The sequence below is a fragment of the Gopherus flavomarginatus genome, chromosome 4 (genome assembly GCF_025201925.1).
Source record: "Gopherus flavomarginatus isolate rGopFla2 chromosome 4, rGopFla2.mat.asm, whole genome shotgun sequence".
Classification (NCBI taxonomy): Eukaryota; Metazoa; Chordata; order Testudines; family Testudinidae; genus Gopherus; species Gopherus flavomarginatus.
In genome coordinates this window covers 65,898,514-65,924,001 of record NC_066620.1, presented here as the reverse complement: position 1 = coordinate 65,924,001, position 25,488 = coordinate 65,898,514, and the positions used below count along the sequence as shown (strand labels likewise).

General features: G+C 47.8%; 1 protein-coding gene across 2 annotated transcripts in view; it reads right to left on the bottom strand.

Moving 5' to 3' along the window:
• MDGA1 (MAM domain containing glycosylphosphatidylinositol anchor 1) overlaps positions 1-25,488 on the bottom strand; it is a 198,261-nt gene that overhangs the window by 33,194 nt on the left and 139,579 nt on the right. For both annotated transcript variants that reach the window (XM_050948668.1, XM_050948669.1), the window contains exons 11-12: positions 6,930-7,107; positions 5,754-5,777 (exon numbers count right to left, since the gene is read on the bottom strand). In XM_050948668.1, coding sequence (XP_050804625.1) covers positions 5,754-5,777; positions 6,930-7,107 — 202 coding nt within the window. The remainder of the gene's footprint in view (positions 1-5,753; positions 5,778-6,929; positions 7,108-25,488) is intronic.

The following is a 25,488-nucleotide window of genomic DNA, read 5'->3' as shown; positions in this document are numbered from 1 at the left end:
GGCATGTGAAAGCACAACTCTCATTTACATCAGTTCCTATGTTTCCAAATTCCTGTATCCCCAATAAGTTTGATTCCAGATTTGGCTTGCTTCAGAAACTGGCTGGGAGAGAGCCCGGGGTCACGTGGATTTCAGTGGCTCAGTCAGTGTCTCTGGAGACCTTATCTGGAGCATAGAATTTGGGGCTTTAAACTGTTGTCCCCTCTTTCTACTGCATGCCTGTCTCTCCTTGATGGCACATTGCTATGGGGACTGGATAGCACCCACCATGTTAGACTTGGGAGGGTGAAAAGGAAGAGAAATTGACTCTTCTGAGATCCATTGGTATCCACACACGGCCCTCACTACCACCTGTGCCTTACGCTCTGTCCATGAGGGACTCAACCACAATGGTTCACTGACCAAGGCAGCTGGGTTTTGCTGCTGAATACAGGCCCCTGGAGCTCGGCAGGAAACTGCCGAATGCAGTCACAGGGAGCTCGGCTGCCCATTTAACTTCTGATTAACCCTGGCTAAGTGCTCTCCGTTCAGTCCATTCATTTCTAATTAGCATCCTAATCCAAATTAGCTATTGCTTTGTAGCGCTGAGTGCAGGGGCTGCTCTGCAGCTGAAGCTGGAAGAGGAGGAGGGAGAAGTGGGGACTGGCCCTGGCAAGAGCCTGGGAGATTGGAGGCATGGGGATCATGGTCATATGTTCTCCATGGCTGGTTTGTCTCCAGCTCCGAAAGGCAGTGGAAGAAGTGAGGCAGCAGCTGCTACGTGTCCTTTCCAGCGGGTTATGTGAATAAGGTGGCTGAGATCCAGGCCTGTTGTGCTGCTGGATGTGCTCAGACCTTCAGATCACAACAAGGGAGGCTGGTATTCACCAGCATCCAATCTGTTTAGGTTGTACCAACAAGCCTGCCTTCACCTCCACCAGGCCCAGCTCCTGTACCAGCACAATCAGCCCTGCCAGAGTGAAATACTCGCCATGGTTTAGCCCCTGGGTAATCCCAACTACAGTTCACGGGCTGCTGGTTGTGGTTCGCTGAATGCATGGTGTGCTCCTTTGCGTGTCATTACCCAAAACGGTCTTCCCACTCAGAGTGACTGAGCAGGCAGGCTGGTGTGTGACACACTAAAAACATGGAAAGGAACAGCATTTGAATTGTGGGGACACCCTGAGGGACTTGGGGGTGCTGGTGAGGACACAACTATTCCACCGTAGGCGGAGAGGTTAAAAAGACTGGGACTGTTCAACTTAGAAAACAGACAACTAAGGGGGGAGGGAATCAAAGTCTATAAAATGGTGTGGAGAAAGTGAATAAGGAAGTGTTATTTACTCCTTCGCATAACACAAAAATTAGGGCTCACTCAATGAAATGAATAGACAGCAGGTTTAAAACAAATATAAGAAAGTACTTCTTCACGCAATGCACAGTCAACCTGTGGAACTCATTGCTAGGGGATGTTGTGAAGGCCAACACTATAACGTGGTTCAAAAAAGAATGAGATAAGTTCATGGAGGACAGGTGCCTCGATGGCTATTAGCCAAGATGGTCAAGGATAAAAATCCCATGATCTGGGTGTCCCTAAGCCTCTGATGCCAGAAGCTGGGAGTGAAAAACAGAGGGATCATTCAAAACTGTCTTGTTCTGTTCATTCCCTCTGAAGCATCTGGCACTGGCCACTATCAAAGAGAGGATACTGGGCTAGATGGACCATTGGTCTGACCTAGTAAGGCCGTTTTTATGTTTTTATGCAATAATACTTGTAATGATCCCCTGCATCACTGAGAATACAGCAGTAACCTGACAGCTGCCCTGGTGGTGTGATGCAAACCCTGCCTCAAATTCCATCCTCCTGGCTGAGATCCTGGTTCAGCAACAAGAAGAGCAAAGGAACCTCCCTGTTTAATATTAAACAGTTGGGTTAAATATTGAACACAGAAGCTTTTCTCTGGGTTGTCAGAGCCAAGGTGGAGCAGGATTCCCAAAGGCTTCCTTCACCTGGCAGAGTCCCTCAATGTGCTTTGCAGTAGTTGCAGCTGAAAGTGCCCTGGTATTTATCCCTGGTCACAGTCACCTCCCTGCACTCACTCAGGAGTGATCCTCTGCCATGGCTCTTAGCATTTCTAGGCTTTTCCCCTTTTAGAAAAATGGAACAGAGGTTTTCACATCAGGCATGGGGGAGCCAGTCCCAGCCCGGATATTCAGGCTGCTGTGGTGCATGTAAAGAAGGAAGCTATTCCCATTTACAGGCTGTGGGAGCCAGATAGTGATTGTTACATATAACACACTTAGGGGTACCTGCACTTGTTACTATTGCGGTTTGATGGCTAAGACATGGAACTGGGCTACAAGAGTATTGGGTTTTATCCCCACTCTACCACTGACTTCCTGTGTGACTATAGGCAAGTCACTTCCCCTTGGTGTGTCAGTTTCCCCAGCTGTACAGTGAGGACAGTGATGCTTAATCACCTTTTGTAAAGTGCTTTGGGACGCAGGGATGAAGAGCGCTATATAAGAGTATTCAGTATTATTAGATCCATAATGCATTCCACCTAAGGATCTCAAAGTGCTTTACAAACATTCATTCACTGAGCTTCAGAACATCCTAGGATGATACGCAATCATTATCCCCATAGTGCAGGTGGGGAGATTAAGACCGAGCACAACATACAGCCTGATTTGCACTCATTGCACAAACAGCCAATGACAGAGCAGGGAATAGAAACAGGAGTCTCCAACTTCAGTCCAGTGCTCGAGCCAATAGGCACACATACTCCTTTCCCAGGGCTGGCATAGAACTCGAGAATCCTGAATCTCAGAGCCATGCTCTAACCACTCAACTCATTTCTCACTCCTGCACATTCACAGTAGGGAAGGAGCTTCAGCTTTCTCTGGAGCATCTTCCATTGACCATTGTCAGAGCCAGGGCTAGAAGCACTAGGCGCAAACAATGGACTGGATGAATCTCCTTAGGTCTATTCAGGCATGGTAAATCCCATGGGCTGATCACCCTCTATCGCATGCAATAGATGACCGATCACGTTAGCATGACGTGCCGTGAGACGGGAACACTGCTCCTGCTCAGAAAGGGAATGGCCTGTGGCAGAGAAAACAATCTCTTATATTTCACTACACTTCATTTCCAAGGATGTCAGAATGCTAGACTGGACATACGGGGAAATCATTTCACCCACCACTTCTGGAGTGAAACAAGGCAGCTGTTTGACTGCACACACAAGTTCTGCACAAGATTTTAGTATAGGAAGTGAAGATTGTAAGCAACTGAACCAGCAGGGGGAGTTCTGGGAGAAAGAACAGACTCACCCGAGCTGGAATTTGGCCCTGGGTTAACACTTTTACTCTTGCAGTAAGTGCCAGGAGATCTTTACTGACCACAAGGAGTCAGGGATCCCTTAAAACAACAGAAGGTATCACTTAACTTCTTAGAGTTGGATATATTTTTATTGGTTATTGTCAATCCTGTCTTTAACCTCAAAGTGCATGAAAGTTAAGCACTCCGTCCCCTCCCTTTTGATTGCTGCTGCACTTGCATCTGTAACCATGCCACAAGCATGCATGGCCCAACATCATTAACACCTTATTAGATCAGAAGAGAATATGAATGAAGAAATAATTATATTAAGCAACACTCCGAGTCTGTAAATTAATCACCATTATGTGTGCCCTGGATCAGGCTGCCATGGGCATTAATCATCTCATCTTTGCCTTTTGCTCCACAGAGCTGGGCATTCGGGAGGGAATTCAAAGTGGAAGAAAGGAGAGTTAAGGGCAGAGAGAGACATTCTGATGACCTATGGAGCCAGCTGCTCCAAAGGGGGGGGGGTGCAATTCTGGGTTATTAACTTTGCAGCATGGACACAAAGCCAGCAGCCTTCGTGACCATATCTCACTGGCCAGCAGGTCTGAAGGGAAGGCACATTGCTATAAAGCGGGGATGGCCAAAGCAACGACAATGCAGTTGTTCTCACACATTTCATGCGGTGGGTAGGACCCACAAGGAGCGGCACATAGCTCCCAGCATTCAGTGCAGTTGCCTCAAGATGGAGCACAGCATGTGGGACCTATGACTGTTCCCCTGTATCGAAATATAAGGGGGGCTGCAACCATACCCATTTGCATCAGTGTTGTTTCAGTCTTGTGGCTCTTGTCAAACAGCCCAAGGACATGATCACTCTTGGGATAGGGGTCCCCACAGGATTTCTTGAGAGTTATTTGGAAATGAAAAGAAGTGGCAAAAGGAAGAATTTCTCCTATTCACTGAGATGGGATCTCTCACCAGGCCAGGTGCAGAAGGGAACGTGTTCTGGACGCAGAGAATACAGGACCCTGGCAATTTGTTTAATGTTTCCCAGTGGGTCTTCACGAGAGAAGACACGGAGCTGGGAGAAGGGGCCAAGGTGCAGCTCTCACTCAAGAGATGTGGGAATTGGAGGCACATGGGACACTTGAGATGCCACGCTGCAGCGTGGGGGAAGGGACATGCTAGTAGGAGGGAAGTCCCAGAATCATACAAATTACAGACAGAAAAGCCTCATGACTAGATAGGAAACTATTGCCCCTAGCTAGAGCAGAACCTTTTCCTACAGCAAACTCCATAGCGCAGGGGTTCAAATACCTCTTCAGAGTGTGGACCACACCTTGTTTGAGAGAATGTCTCCTGTCTGCCTCCCGTCCCAGCTGCCATTGCCTAGACCCTTCCCTCTCCTCCCAGTCACCATCACAGCATCCCTGTAGCAGCAACAGTACTTGCTTACATGGAAAAGGAACATTAGGAAAATACTGAATATATGTTTTCAAAATTGTTTCATTCAATTTGGCAGCTGGAAACAAGGAGGAGGAGCCAGCACTATGGGACCAGCCTGCTCTCTGTGGATCACCAGTCAGCGCTCTGTCAACATGGGAACCTCTGCCCTATTTACCTGGCCAAGTTTCCTGGGATTCAGCCAGTGGGGCTTCCACCCTCACCCAGAGGAGATGATTCTACCACTAGTTCTAACCCTCTGGGACCACCCTAAACAATCCTCTCTCAAGAACTCTGGGCACCATCCTATTCCTGTTAAACACGCAGGGCCTGATTATTCAGAGATGCTGAGGACTCTCAGCTCAAAGTCAAAGGGAGCTATGGGTGCTCAGTACCCTAAGAAAAATCAGGCCCCACAGCCAGCTCCTAAAGCTTTGGGCTGGAAGTGCATCCCTCAGAGGGAATAACTGGAAGAGCAATGACTAGGTGAAAGAACAATGCTGGGAAAGAAGATTAAGGAATGGGAGTGTGGGCGTTTGCAGGGGAAGAAGAGCCATGCTGGAAAACATTCTCCAACATCCCGCAGGGTATCAGGCAACTCCCTTCCCAATTCAGACCAGATGGGTTATTTTGAAAAAGCCAGACATTGCTGGGACAATGCTGAGTTGCTGATGCCCCCCTTGATAGGAGCATGTTGCTAAAGTTAGGAGAGCTGTGTTGGAGGTCATATGTACAGCAGGTGTAAGTAGGATGAGTTTCTTTGGTGTTTTTCTCCTGTCGACATGAAGGGTTACAACAAAGAGCACTTGGTGGTGGAGGAAATTTTCAGTGCTTGTAAATTTCATGCTGTTTTAGGGGAATGGAACTGGCAAAGCCACCTGTGCCACCCAGCACTCCCCCTCCCCCCATTCTCTCTGGCAAGTTTAGTAGTTGCCTGTGGCTGCCCCGGCAGGTATTGCTCAGTATAGTCAAAAATAAAACCGGAGGCCTCGTTGCTTACCTGCCAGGTTGGGATAGTTAATGGCTGGGAAAGGAAACAGAAAACAAAAGGGTTTAGAACAGCATTGTTTCCAAAGGAAAAAAAATCAAAACCTAAACAAAAAAGAAACACTTTGAGAAATGCCACTAATGCCCAAATCACCCACAGCCCCCTCACATCCCCTGAGTTCCAAATGGGAGAATCCCTGTGTTTGGGACATGCCAAGGTCCTGAGTTTGTGGGTTCACAGTTCTATTTTCAAAATGCAGACAGAACCCCAGATGCAAACCTTTTGTTCAGCACAAGTCCCTGGATCTAGTGGCAATGCAGGGCTACCCAAGCAGATTCTTTTATGGAATCCATTGGGAATGGGAAGGCTGGTATCAAGCAGGGAAATCCAGACAGCTTCATACCTGGCGGACAACTGAGGTAGCCCTTAGAATAGGGTCTGTCACCCTGCAGGAAATCAATAGGGTCTAGGTGCGGGTATGCAACTAAAGGGGACTGGAATCCCTGGGGAAACTGAGGCACAATTGTACCCCATGGGAATGAAGGGTTGTGCAAAATCACATGGAAATGGAATAGGTGGGTCTTACATGCTGAACTGGTGGGGCCCAAACTCCTGAGTGAAACTGAGAGGGCAACTATCTGACAGCATATCAAAGCAGCTCAGTGTCCTGCAGTAATGTGGTGGGGAGCAGGGAGCTGGGTGTATGTCCAGTGATCTGCAGGATCAGGGAGAGGGCCCTGCGCTCCACATGAGTTAGAACACAGCTACAACACATTGGCTTAGCTATGAAAAGAGCTGTGGAATGAACTGCTCCAACGCCCCTCAAATTCGCTCCCTTTTGCGGTCAGTCCGGCTACAACACAATGCCCATGGCTTGTGCCCTAACATGAACGGAGGAGCCTAATATCATCCAGCAGCAAAGGGGCCATGTAGCATGACTGGGAACACTGTCAAGCAAAGAACATAACATTATATAAAATGAATTTGGCCCCCCCCACCAAAGTCTTTGCATGGGGTCCCATGGTGAGGAAGGCTGCAGAGCCCTGGCCAAAGGGCAGTGATGGCACTGCGTCACCACAACACTGCATCACCCTGAGACTCCCTCCTGTAATCACAACCCAACAACCCAACGCTGAGGGGGACCCTGCCCTTGCTCTCTTGGGTGGGATGTAGGGGGAAGATACCTACGTTCCATGTACCGGATGATGCGGGCAGCCATATCACCAGCCCCAAAGTTGGTGATGGGCGTCAGGCGAACCTCATAGCTCTGAGGAACCTTCAAGTTGCGCAGGATGTGCTCCAGCAGCAGGCCTTTCTCCATCTTCTTCACAGGAATTAACGTTTGGACAGTGTTCCTCTGATTCAGCTGCAAGGAAAAAAAATTAGATCCCATGGAATCAGTATTAGCGGCCCGAAAATGAGAATCTGAAAGGCTCTGTGGGCCATCCAGACCAGGCCTCCATTCCCTCACAGCCAGGCAGGATTGCTCTTTATAGTCAAGGCCTCGTGTAATCTACTGCCATGAAATTGGCTGTAGAAGTCACTCCTTGTCACAGAACTGTGCTCCAGAATCTCAGCTTTCATTTAAAAGAAACAAAACTTCTAGCCCTTACGAGTGGGAAGATAACCTTGAAAATGTGACACAAAACCTGAAACAATGGTTCTGAGGAGAATTGCCCCATTTTTCTCAGTCAGGGCCCATAGACTCCATAACTCCATGCACATGGAATATGGTTTTTCCACAATGTAGCACAGAACTCAGCATTTTTGCTGCTCATTCCAATTAAAGTGCTGCAGCCAGGCTCACTGGGCATCAGTTCACATGAGCATATCTATTGGACAAGCAGTACAGGTCAGCTGTTCAAGCCCCACACCCTATGTTTGAAATAAGAGTTTCCCTTCTTCCTCCATAAAGGAGAAAAACGTTGTAGAGACGTGTAGGAAAATGAAAAAGGAGAAAGCACCTGGACCAGATGAAGTCTGGATGTGCTGAAGTCACTGGGAAGGGATGGCTTCAAGGATTTTACAAGTCCGTTCCATGATATTCTTAAGAAGAGAAAATGCTGGATGAATGATGTAAAACCTTTGTGGTGCCCACGTTTAAAAATAAAGGCGATATTACAGTGTGTGTCAATTATCACCCATTTAAGTGGACATCACCTGCTATGAAGGTGTGGGATAGATGACTGAAAAGCATCCATGAGGAAATGAGTTGAAATTTGGAAGGATCAGCATGGCTTTATGATGGAAAGGAACACAGTTGACGCCATATTTGCTCTACGAATCCCAATGGAGAAGGTCAGAGAAAAGAGATGGCAACTGGGCCTGGTTTGCGTGGACTTGGAGAAGGGGTATGATCATATACTAAAAGAATTAGTTTGTGATGGAGAGGTGTACTGGAAGGATATGTCCATCTTATACAGGATACGTATGCTGGAGTGAGTACTGTAGTCAAAAACCAAATGGAGCGCAGGGAGAGAATTTCCAGCCTGCACTCAGGGTCTGCGTTGAGTCCTTTTTTGTTTTCAGCTCTCCTGGCTGAGATAAGTGAGAATCCCAGAAGGGAATTGCCTTGGAAAATGTTATTCACTGATAACTTAGTGATATGTGCAGAAGACTGCGAGACCCTGCAAACCAACACTGAACAGTGGCGACACAGTTTTCAGTAGGCCGGTCAAGTAGTTGGATGCTCTGTAATAAGAAATGAAATGAGGTTGGGGGGGGGGGGGCTAATCCAGGCTGGCCCAACTGCAGAGAAGTTGGGTGAGGCTAGACTACATTGGTATGGACATGTCCCCCAGAGACCTGAGAGTCATATTGGTAGGATGGTCCCTGCAACGATCATGGACAGGAGACTAAATCAGGCTGTCTAGGCAACATCATGACTGCTGAGGGCGGCTCAGAGTGCTGGGCTCTCTGGAGAAATGAGCAAAAAAGTCCATTGTCAAAAATGCCTGTTGCTGAAAAGGATCACTGGTGAATGATCTATCATTGAGTGTTTGCAATGATGAGTCATAGAGGTGTGTGTTTGGGTGTCAGAGGGGTGGGAATGGAGGGTATGTCATGGAACTACATTACATTGCTCAGCAACGTTAGCGGATTTATGGATTCTTGCTGCAGAATTTAGGGGGGCCCTTGGCCACAATATTTGGTCCCATTGTGCTGCAGAGAACATGGGGACCTGCTTAGTCTCTTCAACACTGCCTTGCCCAGTCTGGTGTTCAATGTCCCAAGCAATGGAGCTTCCTCCACTTCCTTTGATTGACTATCCTGCAACCTGATATTCAGCCTACCTATTCAGCTTTAATTTTGAATTGATTGGACTGGAATAGCAGAGGGGTGGAGGTGGGTAGGGTAGGCAGAGGCCAAAATACATGGGCAAAGCACCCAGCTTAGAAGGTCAGGGGAGAGAATGAGGACCCATGGGTCAGGATTGAGGGGCAGGACAAGATTAACATGTAGGCAAACGAGGCACATGCCTAAGGCCCCGATTATTTTTTTTAAAACCAATGTGGGTTTGCCCCGACCTGAAACAACTTCACATACTTAAGTGAATGGTATTGCGAGCTGGAGCACGGGGTCACACCACCACTCAGATCTGGTCAGGATGTTCCTCCATCATGACAAGGGGTTAGCCAGGCCAAAGTTGAGCGGCATTGTGATCTCGTGCTTCAGGCTGCAACACCACTCACTTTAAATTCTCCAGGGGCTGGGCTGGCAGAGGAAGTCCCAACACCCAGCTGAGCCACACTGTGCCACGCCCAACGGAGCCAAGGACAGAGAAGTCATTGGTTAAACAAACTGCTGCTTTCTCCAACAAGATAGGGGCCCAGAAGTGAATGTTTGCCTAGGGCCCAGAAATGGGTTAATCTGGTCCTGTTGAGGGGCTGTGGCAGAGCTGTGTGTCTGGGATCCAGCACTGGAACAGCAAAGGGGGCTGCTGGTGAGGATTGCATTAGCAGAGCTGTTGGGAGAGACGGCACACACACTCCCTTCTCTGTCAGGTTCCAGCCCCTCACTGGCAGACAATGAATGCACTCATAGAATGCAAAACAGTGGCTACCACCAGAGTGTCCTTATGCCAGAGCCCAGTGCACTCCTGGGGTAGCTAAGACCTAGTTCCTTCACCCCAGGTTGTTTGGCCACAGCTCCCAAATGACCATTTGGAAGACTGGTCATTGCACAATCCTGCTAAGCTGCTGGAATTGTTGCAGGTACAAGCCCCATTTTGATTCCCTCATGTGTAAGGCTCCTCTTGTGTCAGAGCTAGGACTGGGATAGCCTCTCTTGGAATAGAGCGTGACCTGGATGCTGTTAGGATCCGTTTGCATTAATAGTGGCACATCTGTACATGAGCACACTGGAGGCTGATCCAGCTGGCATCCCTACAGCTCAGCCCACCCGTCTGTCAGCACCTCTCACGTGTGCTCTGCCAGGCTGGAGAGTACCCAGCTCCCGGTGGCAGCGACCCCATGTGCCCTGGTTAATGCCACACCAGCAATTCCATGGAAGCAAGGGCAGCTCATGAGCCAGAGGCAGGGGGAAGGATGATGCCAAAATGGAAAGATAATTACAGTCCTGAGCTGGGGCTCTTTGATAGGGGGAGCCTGATCCAAAGCCTAGGGCCAGCCCCTCCTTTAAGGCTGATGTATTCACTGCCTCAGTCCCTGGGCACAGGGCAGACACAGCCAGCCAGGAGATGGTGGTCAGGAGCCAGGGATCATTTCCCTGTTCTAGCCATTCCCCTTGGTAGAGAAACAAATAGACAGGCAGGTCTGTAGAGAAGCCTAAAGCCAAAGCCATGAAAACACCAGGGCACTTTGGCTGGTCAGTGGTTGGGGATGGGGATGGGGATGGGGATGGGGTCCGAACTGCATGGCTCTCCACTGGGCTGGGCATTGACTTGCAGTGGAGCCCACCACCTACTAAATCACCAGCACCACTTCCTGCAGCACCCAGGCTGTCCTTGAGGGGTTCATATCCAAGGGCAGAACCAGTCCGGCCTTGCTCAGCTTGTGAGGCCTGTTGCAATCAAAGCACAGTGGATGTCAGCCGGTGACATCTAGGGTGTTTGGAGATCTTCACTTTTCCCTAGACATGAGAGGGAAGGGAGGCAAACAGGGGCACAGGGGCCTGTCTGCTTTACTCAGTTGTTTGAAATGCACTTAAAAATACTCTCTCTTTCCCCACACTGCCCCACCAACATGTCCCGGCCCTGGAGGGGCCCTCACCAGGGGGTGCTGAGAGCCACTGAACCAAAGTGTAAACCCTGTATAGGATGGAAACCGCTTCAAGCCAGGGGTTGCAGCAGCCCCCCCAGCACCCCTAGTTCCAGCACCTATGGCCCTCGCTAGGCATCAGAGGGGAACTCACTCTCCATGGCCCATTCAGATTTTGGTTCCTTTGTTGAGACTGTCCACACTAGTGCCAAAATGTGGTGGAAGTTTTTGGAAATACGGGTGTCTATGCGTCAGCGGCAGCACAAACCCAAATTTGCTACAAAGGAGGGGAGGGGCCAAGGCCACTAGTAAAGGCACAATTTAGAGTGTGAAATAGCAGCGTGAGCGAGATCAAGGGCTGGTTCCAGGCAGCCTCAGCCACCCATTTGCTCTGTAAGCCAGGAGCAGGTGCTTGGTAGCAATGACCAGCTCAGGCCCAGCAGACAATAGTAGGGCTGAGGCCAGATCCAGCTCTCAGTAGTGCTTCCACCCGGGACTGACAGCAGCAGTTCTCTGCAGAGCAGGTTACAGCTGCACACAGCAATCTGGGAGTAGTTTCTGTTATTCTTGCATTGCAATGCCATGCTGCCAGCTCCATTCTCCCCTAAATCTGTGCTCCACTCCGTGCTGCTCTGGTTCTCTCTCTTCCTTCCACTCTCTTTTCTCCTCCTGCTTATGCTGCCCAGCGCTGTAGCCTAATATAACTCTGTGCCGTTAACAACACACACACAGTGGCATCACGGCTGGCCCCTTCATTAGAAATTCCCAAGCCTCGGTGGAGGGGCGCACGCAAAACTCAGCAATGAGCTCATTCATCACCGGGAGCAGGAAGCTGCCAGTGGAGCCAGAGCAATGCACAGTCTCATCTCTGCCTTCACCTCCTTCCATTTACAATAAGGACAGGGAGGAAAAAACATACCATTCCCATCAGCCTCCAAGTGCCTGCTGCAGACATTATGCAGGCTGATGTGGGGGGCGGGGAGAGCAGATGTGGAGAATGGTGCACCGAAGTGCTAGGGAAGGGTGATGTCACCCCCACAATCAACATGTGTGTACTCACAAACAGGTGCACACACTTTTCACACATTCCTGCATTCATATACACATGGACACATACACAGCCATGAATACCCCGCAAGCATATGAAAGCCTGGTGATGCTGGCAAAGCAGATGCCAGCTCATGCCAAGGTCCCCCTGTCTCCACTGAACACTGACAAATAAGTCGCTGGAAGCAGTCTGGCTCACCTGTGTCTCAATATTGTTGAAAGAGATATGAGAAGTAGAAGAATGTGTTTAGACTTTATTGAATGCTTGTGAGTTGCTGGATGAATTAATCTCGCTTCTAACATCTGCGTTCCACACTGTAAGGTAATATTTGAGCAGCTGTGTTGTGAGGCGCTGTGACCGTGTAAATCACCAGACAAGAGAGTGACACTAACTAGCAGGAAGTGCTGGTCTGCAACAGGAAGTGCTATATCCTGCCCAACACGAAAAGTCTATCAACACCAGACAGATGATTGTGGGATGTGAAAGAGGACAAAATACATTGGTTGTTCGGCCCTCCCTGCTTTAAAGACAAATCATGCAAGAGGATTCCTCCCATCAGCTGAATTCACAGCTCAGAGCACAAGGGAGGAGGGAATAAAAACCCTTAACAAGAAGGAATTGCATCTTTGTGCTGCTTGAACTTGGGGGGTGGCAGGGGAGCGCAAGGTTTACTATGCATAAACAAGAGATCCTCCATGCTTAGCCTGGGTTAGCACAAAGGGACATATAGAGCTGGCTTATTATAGAAGCATCTATTACTTTTTGAAACATAAGACTGGAACACATTTGTGTGTGTATGTTTGTCTGCTTTCACCTTATAAATAACTCTCTGGTTTCTTTCCTACTTAGTACGTATGCTCTTGAGCCATTGCAGGCAGCTTTACATACCCAAACCTCACCCCTCCACACACACACACAATCTGACAGCTGCCTGCATAAGAGCATCCAGGACTGTGTCTCCTAGTTCTAATCTTTCACCAGCACACACTGCCAGCAGGTCCCTCAGGCTTGGCCTCTGCTAAAGAACCAGTCCTGTCCCTTGACCTTTGGCATTTACAGGGTGCTGCTTCCAGCATGGCCATTGGGCAGGCTGACTGAGAGGACAGATTCCATGTTCAAATGTCTCAAATTGAGACGCATGGAGTTGGGCTGGTTTAGCTTACCCCTCCCAGCTGCTTTAACAAAAAAAAAAAAAAATCACACAGACATGTGGCGTGCAAGAGGCTCATACCTTGCTATTTCTTCTGCTTGCAAAGCCCATGGCATTGTGGAATAGGGGCTTTTCTTTTCAAATCAAGTTATGTTTTAATCATCATAAATAAATAAAATGCCTGGCAATAACTAAGTGCTACAAATGATCCTACAATAAGAAAATGGCGTTCCTCCCAACACCAGCAGCCCTACAATAATACATCTGTTTCTGTGCAGCACGGCACTTCTGAAGAACCTGGCCACAACACACGAGTGCACTCAGCCTAGCAGTCACAAGCAATCCTATCACAAGTCAGTAAGTCAGCCCTATATTCTTGCATGGCTCTGTAACAACCAACACCAGAGCACACTGGACAGCCATCACGAGCAACCCTACAATAACAAATCAGCATTTGCATGGGTTCAGGATTCATGAGCAACCCTACACAGACAAAGCAAGGTGCACACCAATACAGTAAGCCATACAACACGCAGTGTTTGCATGCAATCCTACAATAACATAGCCGTCCTAGTGCTGGTATATGCAGCCTCACAAGCAACCTTCTCTTAAGAAACCAGCAGTGTGCGTGTGATGGAGAAGCAATCAAGCAGTAAGGAAACCAGTTTCAGTCCTAAGCCTCAGAGGGATTATCACAACCGACGAGAAAAAAAAAGTATATTAAAATTTTGCAGAATACACGACAAGCAGATTAGAGCAAAGGGACACAAACAACCACGAGCATCATGATTCCCAGAGTCATTACTCATTCCTACCACTCTCTGTCCTTATTTGTCCCAGCTCCCTGCTACGTCTCAGCTTGGAGCGTGAGCACTAGCCCTGCTCTCCTATATCTCCTCTCGCAACTCTTTATCTCTTGCCTCTGTTCTTTAAATCATTCTAATTCTCCTGGACGTTCCTTCCTAGACAGCAAATGAGGAGAGGGTGGCTGTGTGCACACGATCATCAGCTGAGCACATAGCCAGGGTATTGGGAAAAGATCTCCCAACTCCCATCTCCAATCACATGGGCCCCTGTGCAGGGAACGAAGGGAGGGAAGATAGATGTGTAAACACAAGCTGGTGCAAAACCACCAGCATACAGACATCATTCAGTCTTGTTCCCTCCCCAGCCCTGTCTCTCTCTCTCTCTCTCTCTCACACACACACACAGACACACACACACACACAAACACACAGTCATGTATACAAACCGTCTCTCTCAGGCATACACACACGTGTGTGACGTGGTAAGCTGCCCACCTCTCCCCACTGGATTGTCAGGAGCCAGCAGCCTTTGGAGCTGCCCTGCTGGTAACGACCCGGTTAGGAGTAGGCAGTTGGGCTCTCCTGAGCTGATCTCTATAGAGCACAGACAGGAATGATAACAGAGCTGGGGCCAGGAGAGTGTGAGGCCTGTAATTCCTCCTGCCTGCTGGAGAACAGGCTGCTCAAAGGGGCTTGGAAGAAAAAAAAAAAGCATCAGCTAGCAGCGCTGAGTAAATAACCCCCAGCAGCCAGCACTGCCTCTGCGACGGCCTCTTTGCAACGGTAGCCAATTTAGAACTGTTTCAAATGCAACAACGCTGGCAGCGATGTGTCCGGTTTGTCTCTCCCGCATACCCACTAGTGCTGCACAGCCTCAGCCAAGCAGCCTATTTCTGTCCAGTCCAGGAGTCGCCATGCTGGTGCTTGGGCTGTGATTGAGAGCAAGGTGATGGCAGCCAAGAGAGACTGTTACTCTGAAAGGCTGCACAAATCCAGTTCAGCATCCAGTGTGTCTGAGAGGAGCAGGAGAAGGACCCATATCATGTGAGCTCCTTCCCCTAGGGCTGTGATCTCACAGACATTCCCGCAAACCTTGCCTTTGGCTGGGAGTTTAAACAGAACAAGCCCAGTGAGTACCAAGTGGTTCCCCATACATAAAACCAAAAATGCTGTATTGAACTGCATCATGGCTTTCTACAGGAGGGAATTAGATCCACCCAGCCATGTGTCATCAGCCTTCTGCTGCTAACAGTTGATGGAGAGTCTTCTTTGGCTTGTGGTAGAGGCCTCTGTCATAAACAGATAGTTAAGGGTTAATGTCTCTTTTACCTGTAAAGGGTTAACAAACAGAGACCCAAACACCTGACCAGGGGACCAATCAGGAGACAAGATACTTTCAAATCTGGGTGGAGGGAAGCCTTTGTTTGTTTTTTGGGGGTTTTGCTTTGTTCTCTCTGGGCTCTGAGAGTGACCACTCATACCTACAGGCTCTCTAATCTTCTATTCCAATTTTGTAAGTATAAAGGTAGAAAGGCGGTATAGTCTTTTTATTTGTTTTCCTTTATTTGCAAATGTGTAGTTTGCTGGAAGTATTTTAAATTGTATTTTGCTGGGGTGGGGAGGCTTCTTTCTAGTTTCTATAAGCTGACAGACCCTGTAACTTTTTACCATCTAAATTGCAGAGATAAACTTTTACCTTTTTTTCTTTATTTTTATTAAAAGCTTTGCTTTAAGACCTGTCTGATTTTTTTCTCCTAGTTAAGGCTCAAAGGAACTGAGTCTGTACACACCAGGGAATTGGTGGGGAGAAGGGAAAGAGAGCAGGGTGGAGAAGGGAAAAGTGAATTTCCTCTTTGTTTTAGATTCACAGAGTTTGAATCTGGATTGCCTCTGGGTGAAGGGAAAAGAGGAGGGGGGAAGGTAACATTCCTCTCTGTGTGGTGATTCAAGGAGTTTGAATCACGGTGATCTCCTAGTGTATCCAGGGCAGGAAAGAGCTGGGAGGAAGAAAGGAGGGGGAAGGGAAATAGTTTATTCCCCTTTGTTGAGAGACTCAAGGAATTTGGGTCTTGGGGTCCCCAGGCAAGGTTTTGGGGGAGACCAGAATTTATCAGGCACTCTACTCTAAGTCCTGATTGGTGCAGCACTACAGGATCTAAGCTGGTAATTACGCTTAGGGGAATTCATGCTAGTACACATATTTTGGACGCTAAGGTTCAGAATTGGGAATTATACTATGACAGCCTCTGTTTTGGGATGGGGAGGATGTGAGTTCCATTATTAATCATGTTTATTACAGTAGTGACTAGGAACCAGTGAAGGACAGGGCTCCATTGTGCAAGGCACTGAACAAACAGAGTAGACAGTCCCTGGCCTGAAGTTCTATTCCTGCTGCTGCTGTGAAACTGCAAGAAGCCCTGTAGAGGCAACTGTGAAGCTCCCAGGTGTTCATGGCCTTGCTAAAATAAAAGTAAGGAATTTGTACATCTTTACATCTTCTAGGAGGTGTTCACACTAAGCAAGCTCAGCATTCTTTATGACAAGGGCCCGCATCCACATTTCCTAGATGGGGAAACTGAGGCCCTGAGCGGGTAAGCGACTCGCTTACAACCACATACAAGGTTTAAATGATTATTGCTACTTATTAGTGGTAGGGCCCATAATGTGCTGGCCAGTCTCCAGATATTTCTATATAAATCAACTAGATTCATTGTAGGCAGCATGGCAGAAGTGGAATTTTAAGGGACTTAAGCATGGATAGGTTAGGGGCTTTGCTGAGGAGCTTGGAGAAGTTGTACCAGGCATAAGGGATCACCTGGAAAAAGGCCCGGAGGCACTGTGCAAGAAGCTTACAACAGAGGATGCTGGTGGAGCATAGGGTGACCAGCTCAGCAAGAGAAGATATGTATTTGGGGCAGAGCGCCAAAGAGCTTTGAAAGTGACAAGAAGCAGCATAAACATGTCCTGATGGTGGATGGGGAGCCAGTGTAGGGATTCAAAGAGTGGAGAGACATGATCACATTGATGGGCAAAGAGGAGGAGTTTGGGCAGCTGCATTCTGTATGGACTGACTTGTTAAAGATTGACACAGTGAATCAATGGCAAAGCTGGGAATAGCACAGTTTTGCTCCAGACTGAGCCTTGATTCACCTGAAAGGTTCACAAATCTGAGAAAACGTTTTGACTGGAGCTGGGAGCAAACCAAAACTGGATTTAAATCCTCCCCCTCACCCCCAAGCCTACTGCACTAGTGGCACTGATGGGCTTATGCTGCAGAGAGATTTGGTGTCCAAAGTCCCATTTATTCCACTCTGAAGAATCTGTGGAGAGTTTTTTAAGCAGTCACACAGGCAGCTCTCTCCTGGCAGGGCATCCTGCCAAGATCCATATACTTCTGCAATTCCCCTCCTCACTATCCAATGCCAAGCCTCCATCTCAGAGCACAGCCAATATCAGATGGGATCTGGACCAGAGAGCATGGTGTTTCACTTGCCACTGGGCCTGCAGTACAAGGGCTCATTTCTAAGCTGGTAGTACCTTTCATTTGATTTTGTCAAGATCTCCCCCTTCACCCAGTGAATTTAATCCATTTTCTCTTCTGCTAGAGTTTGGATTCTATAACACTGAACAATAACAAAAACAGGAACATGAGCACAAGGAGTGGAAACAGAATCAGGGGGAAACAGGCTGGTGGTGAATTAACAGAAGCTCAGACAAACCAGGTGGCTAAGTTCAGAGAATTTTGGGGAATCCTTCAGAGCATGGCCTTCAATATTTTCCACAGTGCTGCAAAATTTTGCAGCAGCTTCCCTCCCATACATAAAGAAGTGGATGTGCGTGCCTGTGTTTATGCTTCTCTAGGACTCCAATTATTATGCCATGGGGTGAGGCTTCAGAAGAAAGTTGGTTTGTTGTCTAGAGCTTTGACCCTATTTATTTTTAGGCAGACAAAAAAAAAATCCTCACCCATTCCAGCCCAGTTCCTGTTCCCTGAGCATTCAGAGAAACAAAAAACACAACCACATTCTGAAACAAAGAGCTTCCCTGGGGATTAGGAACAACCGCGATTTCTTTGACTGGTATCTGGCCATGTTGAAGCTCTGAAGATGGGTGCTTGGGTGATTGTGTTTAGATACAAAACCAACAGCTGAGATATTTCTCTGAGCTTTGGTCAAAGCTCCTGTGTCTTGGGTTATTTCCTACTCTCAGTCTGGATGGACATCTGTCAAGAGAAGACATCCCAGGACTGGGGGAAATTTCTCAGCTGGTTTTGTTTCCACTTCCCCCACTGGATTAGCACGATTCAAATTCTAGGCGTCCAGGGGGAAAGAATCATTGCTTACAGATATAAAATCCACTTTGCACAGATGGGTGAACTAAAAATTCATGTCTTTCTGTTTTGTGAGCTCTTGATCTAGTCAAATACGATGGTTCGAATGTTGCTGGTTAGCGAGCACGATGTCCAAAGCAAATTCATTATTAAAGCCAAATGAATGGTCCCGAAACATATTTCAGCTAGCAGTAAACTGTTATTAGGAGAGTTATTCCCCTACTGGGCTGAGTGGAAAAGAAATTCCAGCTCCAAATGGAAAAGCCATTGCGATCTTCAGCTGGGCTGCAGGGGAGGGCCTGAGCCAGCGAAGGAAGGCGACAGTTTCTCTCCTGCTCTCTCACCCACACGATCAGCTGCCCATCCTCATTAGGTGCCAAGAACAGCAGTTTACAGCTTCCCAGAGAAGCCAAATTGGTGCTGTCATGAATTACTGTAACGGCTTGTTCCACACTCTTCAATGATGTCTTTCATTAGGGGCTGATGAGAAAGCAATATGTATTTTATTAACATATGTCCCCCATGTAAGAAGAACAGATCTAATCTTCACTTCATCAGGAAGAGAATCAAGTGAAATGTTCAGCCAAGCTAAAGGATGCCTGGCAGCTGTCTGAGCCCTGGGCCTTACAGAGGCTGCACCACACCATCGATCCTGAGGTGAGGAGGAGCCTTACGCTGGGATAAAGGTATCTGGCCAGACATTGGGAGGGGAAGCCGTGAGCTCCTGTTCCTTTCCCCCTTGAATTTAAATGGATTTAGTGCTGTGGAAAGCCAGGTGTGAACCAAGCCTGAGTGGGACCAAACTCAACCAGAATGTTGGTGCCCCCCAAAATACTCCCCCTCCCCATCACAGAAACACTTCCTTTCAGCTTAATCCTCCTATCCCTGCGCTCCAACAGGCTCTTCCTCCTCATTTCTCCCTACGCTCCATTATCTTTCCCTCTCAGTCCCGCAGGTGCACAGCGCCCTGCGGTTTGGGCTAGGGGTCTCAGACCACAAGGCCAAGATCACAAGATCCTGACTTCATCTGCCCATGCTGGGAAGCACCTGAATTCACAACACACAGCCTGAAGTTCTCGCTTTATCCCCAGCACAGGCAGAGCCTGGGCCAGGAACAATGCTGCACCAACGGATCCCACTCCTGCCAAGGAGACACAACATCTAGGAGTCAGAAGGGAATGCCATCGCCATAGCCTGCCTGCTTGGCCTCCCTGCCGACAACAGAACCCATTGTGGGAGAGTTGGCAAGAAGACATTTATTTTAAAACAAAACAAAGTGCAAAACTGTTTATTATTCGAGCCAAGCGTCCCTTAATGGAACCTACTGGCACCCTCTCTGGCACGCCACCCCAGGCCTAATGAAACCATTTACCCAAGTCAATCCTACAGCAGGGCACCCTGGCAAACAGCTGGGCACCCAAGGGCCATCCCTAATTTCATCGCAATTGCCCTCACATTTAGTACAAAGGGAGAATACAGAGTCCAGCACAGAATCCTTCTCGAGCCAAGCCACCTGCCCATTTGGCTCAAGATAGAACTTTGCATGCTGGGATTGTTGTTCCCATGGGCCTAACCTGGATATGAAAGGTGGCTGGCCTGAGGTTGCATTATTGAGCTCTGTGAGCCGCACTTTGGCAACTCCTGGGCTATAGAAGCTTTTTAGTGTTTTATTTGATGGGAAAAGGTCATTGTACATAATTGCAAACAGTTACAGAAAGCAATTTCTAGCAGTGACTATATCCCTGCTTCTGAGCTGGGGAAATCCAGCTGCCCAGCCTGCAACCATTTCATAGACTAGCTCTAGAGGGGAGGTTTTTTCCCCTCTTTTTGACAAGATAATGTGCTCTTCCAACAAATCACAGCCACAGAATATGGCACTCACCTCTCTCTCTTACAAAGGGAGCCATGACCAAGGGAAACACCTCCATGCACCGAGGGGAGTAAGCACCTGGCTAGTTGATACTTGCTACAGGAGAGATTGCAAACCCCAACATGCACTCCCCCTGCTTTGGCTCCGGCTCCTCTCTCTCTTCCACACACACACACAGGCAGCTTTCATGAATGAACAGGGGGAGCGAAAGAGAACAAAAAGAAAAGGAAAGAAAGCGAGGGGAGGGAGAGGGCAAATATACATGAAAAGGGCCGAGGAGAGCGGGGGAGCGGTGGAGGTAAGCTATTGAAAATGGTAAATGAAGTAAAGAAAGGAATCCCCAAGCAGCATCCCAACCTTCCAATAGGGACTCTCAGAAAGACTCAGTAACTAGCACATACTCCTTAAGGGCACCAAAGGGAGGGGGGATAAGTGACAGGCACAAAAGGCTCTTTTGCTTTTCTCTTTGATGCCTGGCTTGCATTTCTCTTCCTGTGCTCAGCTCTGTACAATAGTGGCTGACTATGTGAATAGCCAGCTGGACAGGAACAGGCAAGGTGGAGTGAACTCAACATCTCACACCTGTAAGGCTGGCATAGGAATACAGCGCAGGTGCTTTTCTCTCCCCTCCTTTCCTGAATTAGCACTGAACCAAAGCCTCAGCAGGGAAAGAACATAAGAACGGCCATAGGGGGGCAGACCAAAGGTCCATCTAGCCCAGTATCCCATCTTCCAACAGTCACCAGTGCCAGGTGTTTCAGAGGGGATGAACAGAACAGGTAATCGAGTGATCCATCCTGTCATCCACTTCCAGCTTCGGGCACTTGGAGGTGCTATGCTGTTGGAGTTAGACAGGTAGACAAGGCCCTGCAGTTAGCAGTCACTGGAGATCATATGGCCCTTTTATAAAAGTTGAAGTATTAGTTCTACTGTTCTAGTGGAGCTAACGATCGAAAAAATTGTCCCTAATTATTTGTTTGTATTAGAAAGTTAACCCACTTTCTGCGTTCTCTCTCGGACCACCAAGCACTTCAGTTTTACTAGCACAAATACTCATGAAAAGTGAATTTTAAGATCAATTTTTCATTGAAAAGTAAATTCTGAATTGCTGGTTGGATTGTAACACTCACAAGTTACTCTCTAGTCTGTGTTGATTAGTTATGGAAATCAGCTAATCAGAGAACAGAAACACCACGGAACTGATATCTCTAACCTGCACAGTTGAAATTGCCAGTGTTCCTAACTAAGCACTTGCAAATGAGCTGCAGACCAAGGATTACTGGCTGCGAACCTTCCTGAATCACAGCCAATAACGCATAAATCTGACCGTTTAATGATTGTTCATGAGCAATTTGTGAATAACACAAGTCAAAATTAATCAAATTATTTGTTGTGAATCATTTGCTGAACTCCTCCTGGGTGCGCTAAAACAGAGTCTCAGTAGCAGAGCTGACAGATGTCAGGCTGGTCTAATGTGGGATTTACCTTCCCCTGGTTCATCCAATAGGAACCAGGCTGAACTGCTATCAGCTTGGAGACACTGCTGGCATACAGGATTCTGCAGGAATCACTCTGAGCCTCTCCCTGGCAGAGCCAGTTGGAACCATACTGCATGATCTAGCAAACACTCTCCTGCCCGCATCGCGTGGCTGCAGTAAGCCAGCTCCAGGTAGGAGGAGTCACCTCCCCTGGCCCCACTGTGCTGGTCCCAAATGGAAGCAATCCTTTGTGGATTTAGTTAGAACGGAAATTGGTCTGCATAGCATATATATTTTTGAAACTAAAAGGGAGCTCCCTCCTCTCCCAGCCCCAAAATATCCAACTAGTTTGGAGTCTTTCCAACCCTTCAGACCTAGCAGAGAAGCTCACATGCTAGCGGCTGCCCTCATAAACACATCCCACTGACAAACATGCAGAGTGGAAAGCAGAGACTAAACACTTGTCAGCAGAAGTGACTGCAGCTGCGTGCCCAATACTGAGGAGTGGTGGGAGCAGATGGAGCATGATCCTGTCTCCTCTGTTCCCAAATATTAATGGGGATGCTGCTGCTTTTCCCGGGGTCTGACACACAAATCTTATTATGCTTCAGGACGAGTCTTGTCCATCATGCGCTATTGATCGCTGCCTACAGTTCCCCTTTCTCCTAGCAAAGCTGTCACTCAATTTTACTGAACATCCCAAGCCGCTCTTCCTCTCACTGACCTTAAAGACACAGTCACCGGCTTCCTGCTTTTTCTGCCTCATGGCCGCGTGAACCAAAAACTTCAAACCACCCCTACCTGCTGTTTACACTACTCCAATGGCCTCTGCCTCATTAAGGGCTCTGTCCTGCACACCCTTACTTATGCCAATAGTCTAGTGTCACTGGCTGAGTAAAAAGGAAACAAATTGCATCAATGGTGGAAAGTAAATTAGATCTGAGAACCTTCTCCAGGTGTTACTCATCTGACATGTTACTCACTCCAGAGGAGGACATTTTTGTAGCCAATTCAATTTTTACTTTGCACATGAAGTGCTGCTATAATAGGACACCATCAGATACCAGCCTGGTGGCTAGGGAAGACAAAAAGGAGGTTGATTAAAAAAAAACCTTTCCAGAGTCATAAGGCATCCCAACCTGGGAGAGTCATCCTAAATATGAGACATCTTTATGAAACTCAATCTGGTGCCTGCACTTGGCACTTTGTGGCCAGGTATCTGCACTATGGGCAAGGGAGGTACTGGCAAGCTGATGAAACTGACTCTCTCAATGTCACTTGTTGGAGCTGCTCCACTTTGTATGAATGAATATTCATTGTACACGAGAGAAGTCTAACTCTATAATCTGGTGGTTAGGGCACTCCGCTGGGGTGTCTGAAGAGACCCAGGTTAACATCCTTGCTCGGCCCAATTCAGAGCAGGAGTTCGTATCTGGGTCTTCCACATCCCAGGTGAGCATTGGTTATTCTGGGGCTAGTCTGGGTCTCTCTCTCTGGTTTTGACCAGTAAATCTACCCTGGATCTAAGATAACTAGATGAAAATTCAGCCAAAACTTAAATTTAAAAGTTTTGATGGAAAATTATTTCATTGAATTTTTTTTTATCAGCTCTAGAAATGACCTTCTCATCCCACAAAGCAATGAATTTATGCCCTGAGCTGCGATTACCTTATTTAAGTCCATAACTACAATTACTGGTCACAAAGGGTACGTCTGCATGGCAGCGACAGGTGTGATTGCTGTACGTCTAGACCAAGGGTAGGCAGCCTACGGCACAGGTCACGCGAACTGATTTTCAGTGGCACTCACACTGCCTGGGTCCTGGCCTCCGGTCTAGGGGGCTCTGCATTTTAATTTAATTTTAAATGAAGCTTCTTAAACATTTTAAAAACCTTATTTACTTTACACATAGTTTACTTTACACATACTTTACACATAGTTTAGTTATATATTATAGACTTACAGAAAGAGACCTTCTAAAAATGTTAAAATGTATTATTGGTACGTGAAACCTTAAATTAGAGTGAATAAATGAAGACTTGGCACAGAACTTCTGAAAGGTTGCTGACCCCTGGTCTAGACATACCCAAGCTAGCTTTGATCTAGCTAGCTCGAACAGCAGCACTGAAGCCAAAGCAGCAGCACGGGCTGTATAAGCCTACCTGGGAGTGTACTCAAGTGGCTAGCTTGCGCTGCCACAGCTTCACTGCTAATTGTGATTGGAGCTAGCCAGATCAAAGTTAGCTGGGGTGTGTTTACATGTGCTGTGATCATTGCTTTGACTGCAGTGTAGACATACCCACAGCTATGCAGCCTCTTGGTGTGGGACTCAACCATTTCCAGAAGTAATTCTACAGGCAGACAACCTACCGTGGGCCATACCCATTCCATGTGCAACTCTGAGTCAGCTTAATTCATTCCTATGTGTAGAACAGTATTTCCTTTTACTTGTGTCACTGTAAATTTACCAGCCATTGGTAAATCCTCTGACCTCTTGTTCTAACATTCTAGGATACTGTTAGACAAAAGGACTGATCGATTTTCACTAAATCCTACTTAAATTTAAGAACTTCAGCTCAGTTCCTCTGACTCTGCTCCCTTCCAGGATAGCTCCTGCAGGGTCTCCTAAGGTGAAAATCCTGTCAGACACCAGTGTGTGGGAGAGCAGACTCTGGCCCAATATGTGCACAGGCAATGAACCTCAGGATAATTATGTTATGGACATAGGCCTATCATCACAGCCCCATGTGGTGTCGTTTCCTTGGTGATGATCATGGTGTTGCCTAGACAGCACGTAATCCCCATGAGCTGGCAAAACGTTAGTCTGTTTTTGTAAAGCGAGTTCAGACACCTAAGTCTGTCTTAGGAGGAGTTTCAGTTTCTGTAGCCCCAAGGTAACCCTTCCTCCTCCCTCCCCTGTGAGACATCTCTGTACCATTTCTAGATCAGTTTAGCCTAAAGCAGCTACCATGTCTGGAGAAGGGGCTTGGTTCATCTCCCAGCATAGGGGGCCGAATGCTAGGAAAGGCACCCACCACATGTTTTCCTTCTTCACTCGTTCAGAACCCTTCCTAAAGCATGAGCTCTGACCCGAGCCCTGGTTTATTATTGCTTGTGAGTGCTGAGCTGGGTTGTTATTGTAGGGTTGTCTGTACCTGCTGGGACACACACATTAGCTGGTTAGTGCTGGGACATTTATGTTTGTTAGGGTTCGGTTGCTCATGAGCACAGGGTTGCGTACATGAGCTTGTCGCTCAGAGGTTGCTCCTGAATGGGGAAATACATACACTGGTGTGTTACTACAGGCTGGCTTGTGTGCTGAGCTGAGAACACTGGCTTTGAAAATGAAAGCAAACAGCACGGAGGGCTGGTGACACCTCGCTTTGGAGCTCCAATGCCACTGCTTCAGTCAGCCAGCAGGAGGAACTAGAGAGCACAGGTAAGGGATCCCCTCCAGCCCCTGTGCACTCTCCCCTGTGGGGCTTTTGGCTTTCTGCACTAACAAGACAGAGCAACATCTAGAGACACTGATCGAGTGGGGTTGGAGGAGGGTAAAAATATGTTAGAGGCAAGAAAGAAAGACACAATTTTATGGCAAATGGACCTAGCATAAAACACCTCCTGCTGAGCTGCAATGGCCATCAGCAGAGTTAACCTTCCACTCTAATCTCCATCATTAAATCCCTGCTAACGCCCCTGTCCTGAGTATGGCCGAGCAGCTCTGTTATAGGTCACCTCCAATGTGGTGAGCCTGGCTCCCCACCGCCTTAGCCCTCATTAACACCCTCTGGCTGGCTGACGGGGTGAGCAGCAGCTGGCTCCCAAGCCCAGCTCAGTTTTGTAGAC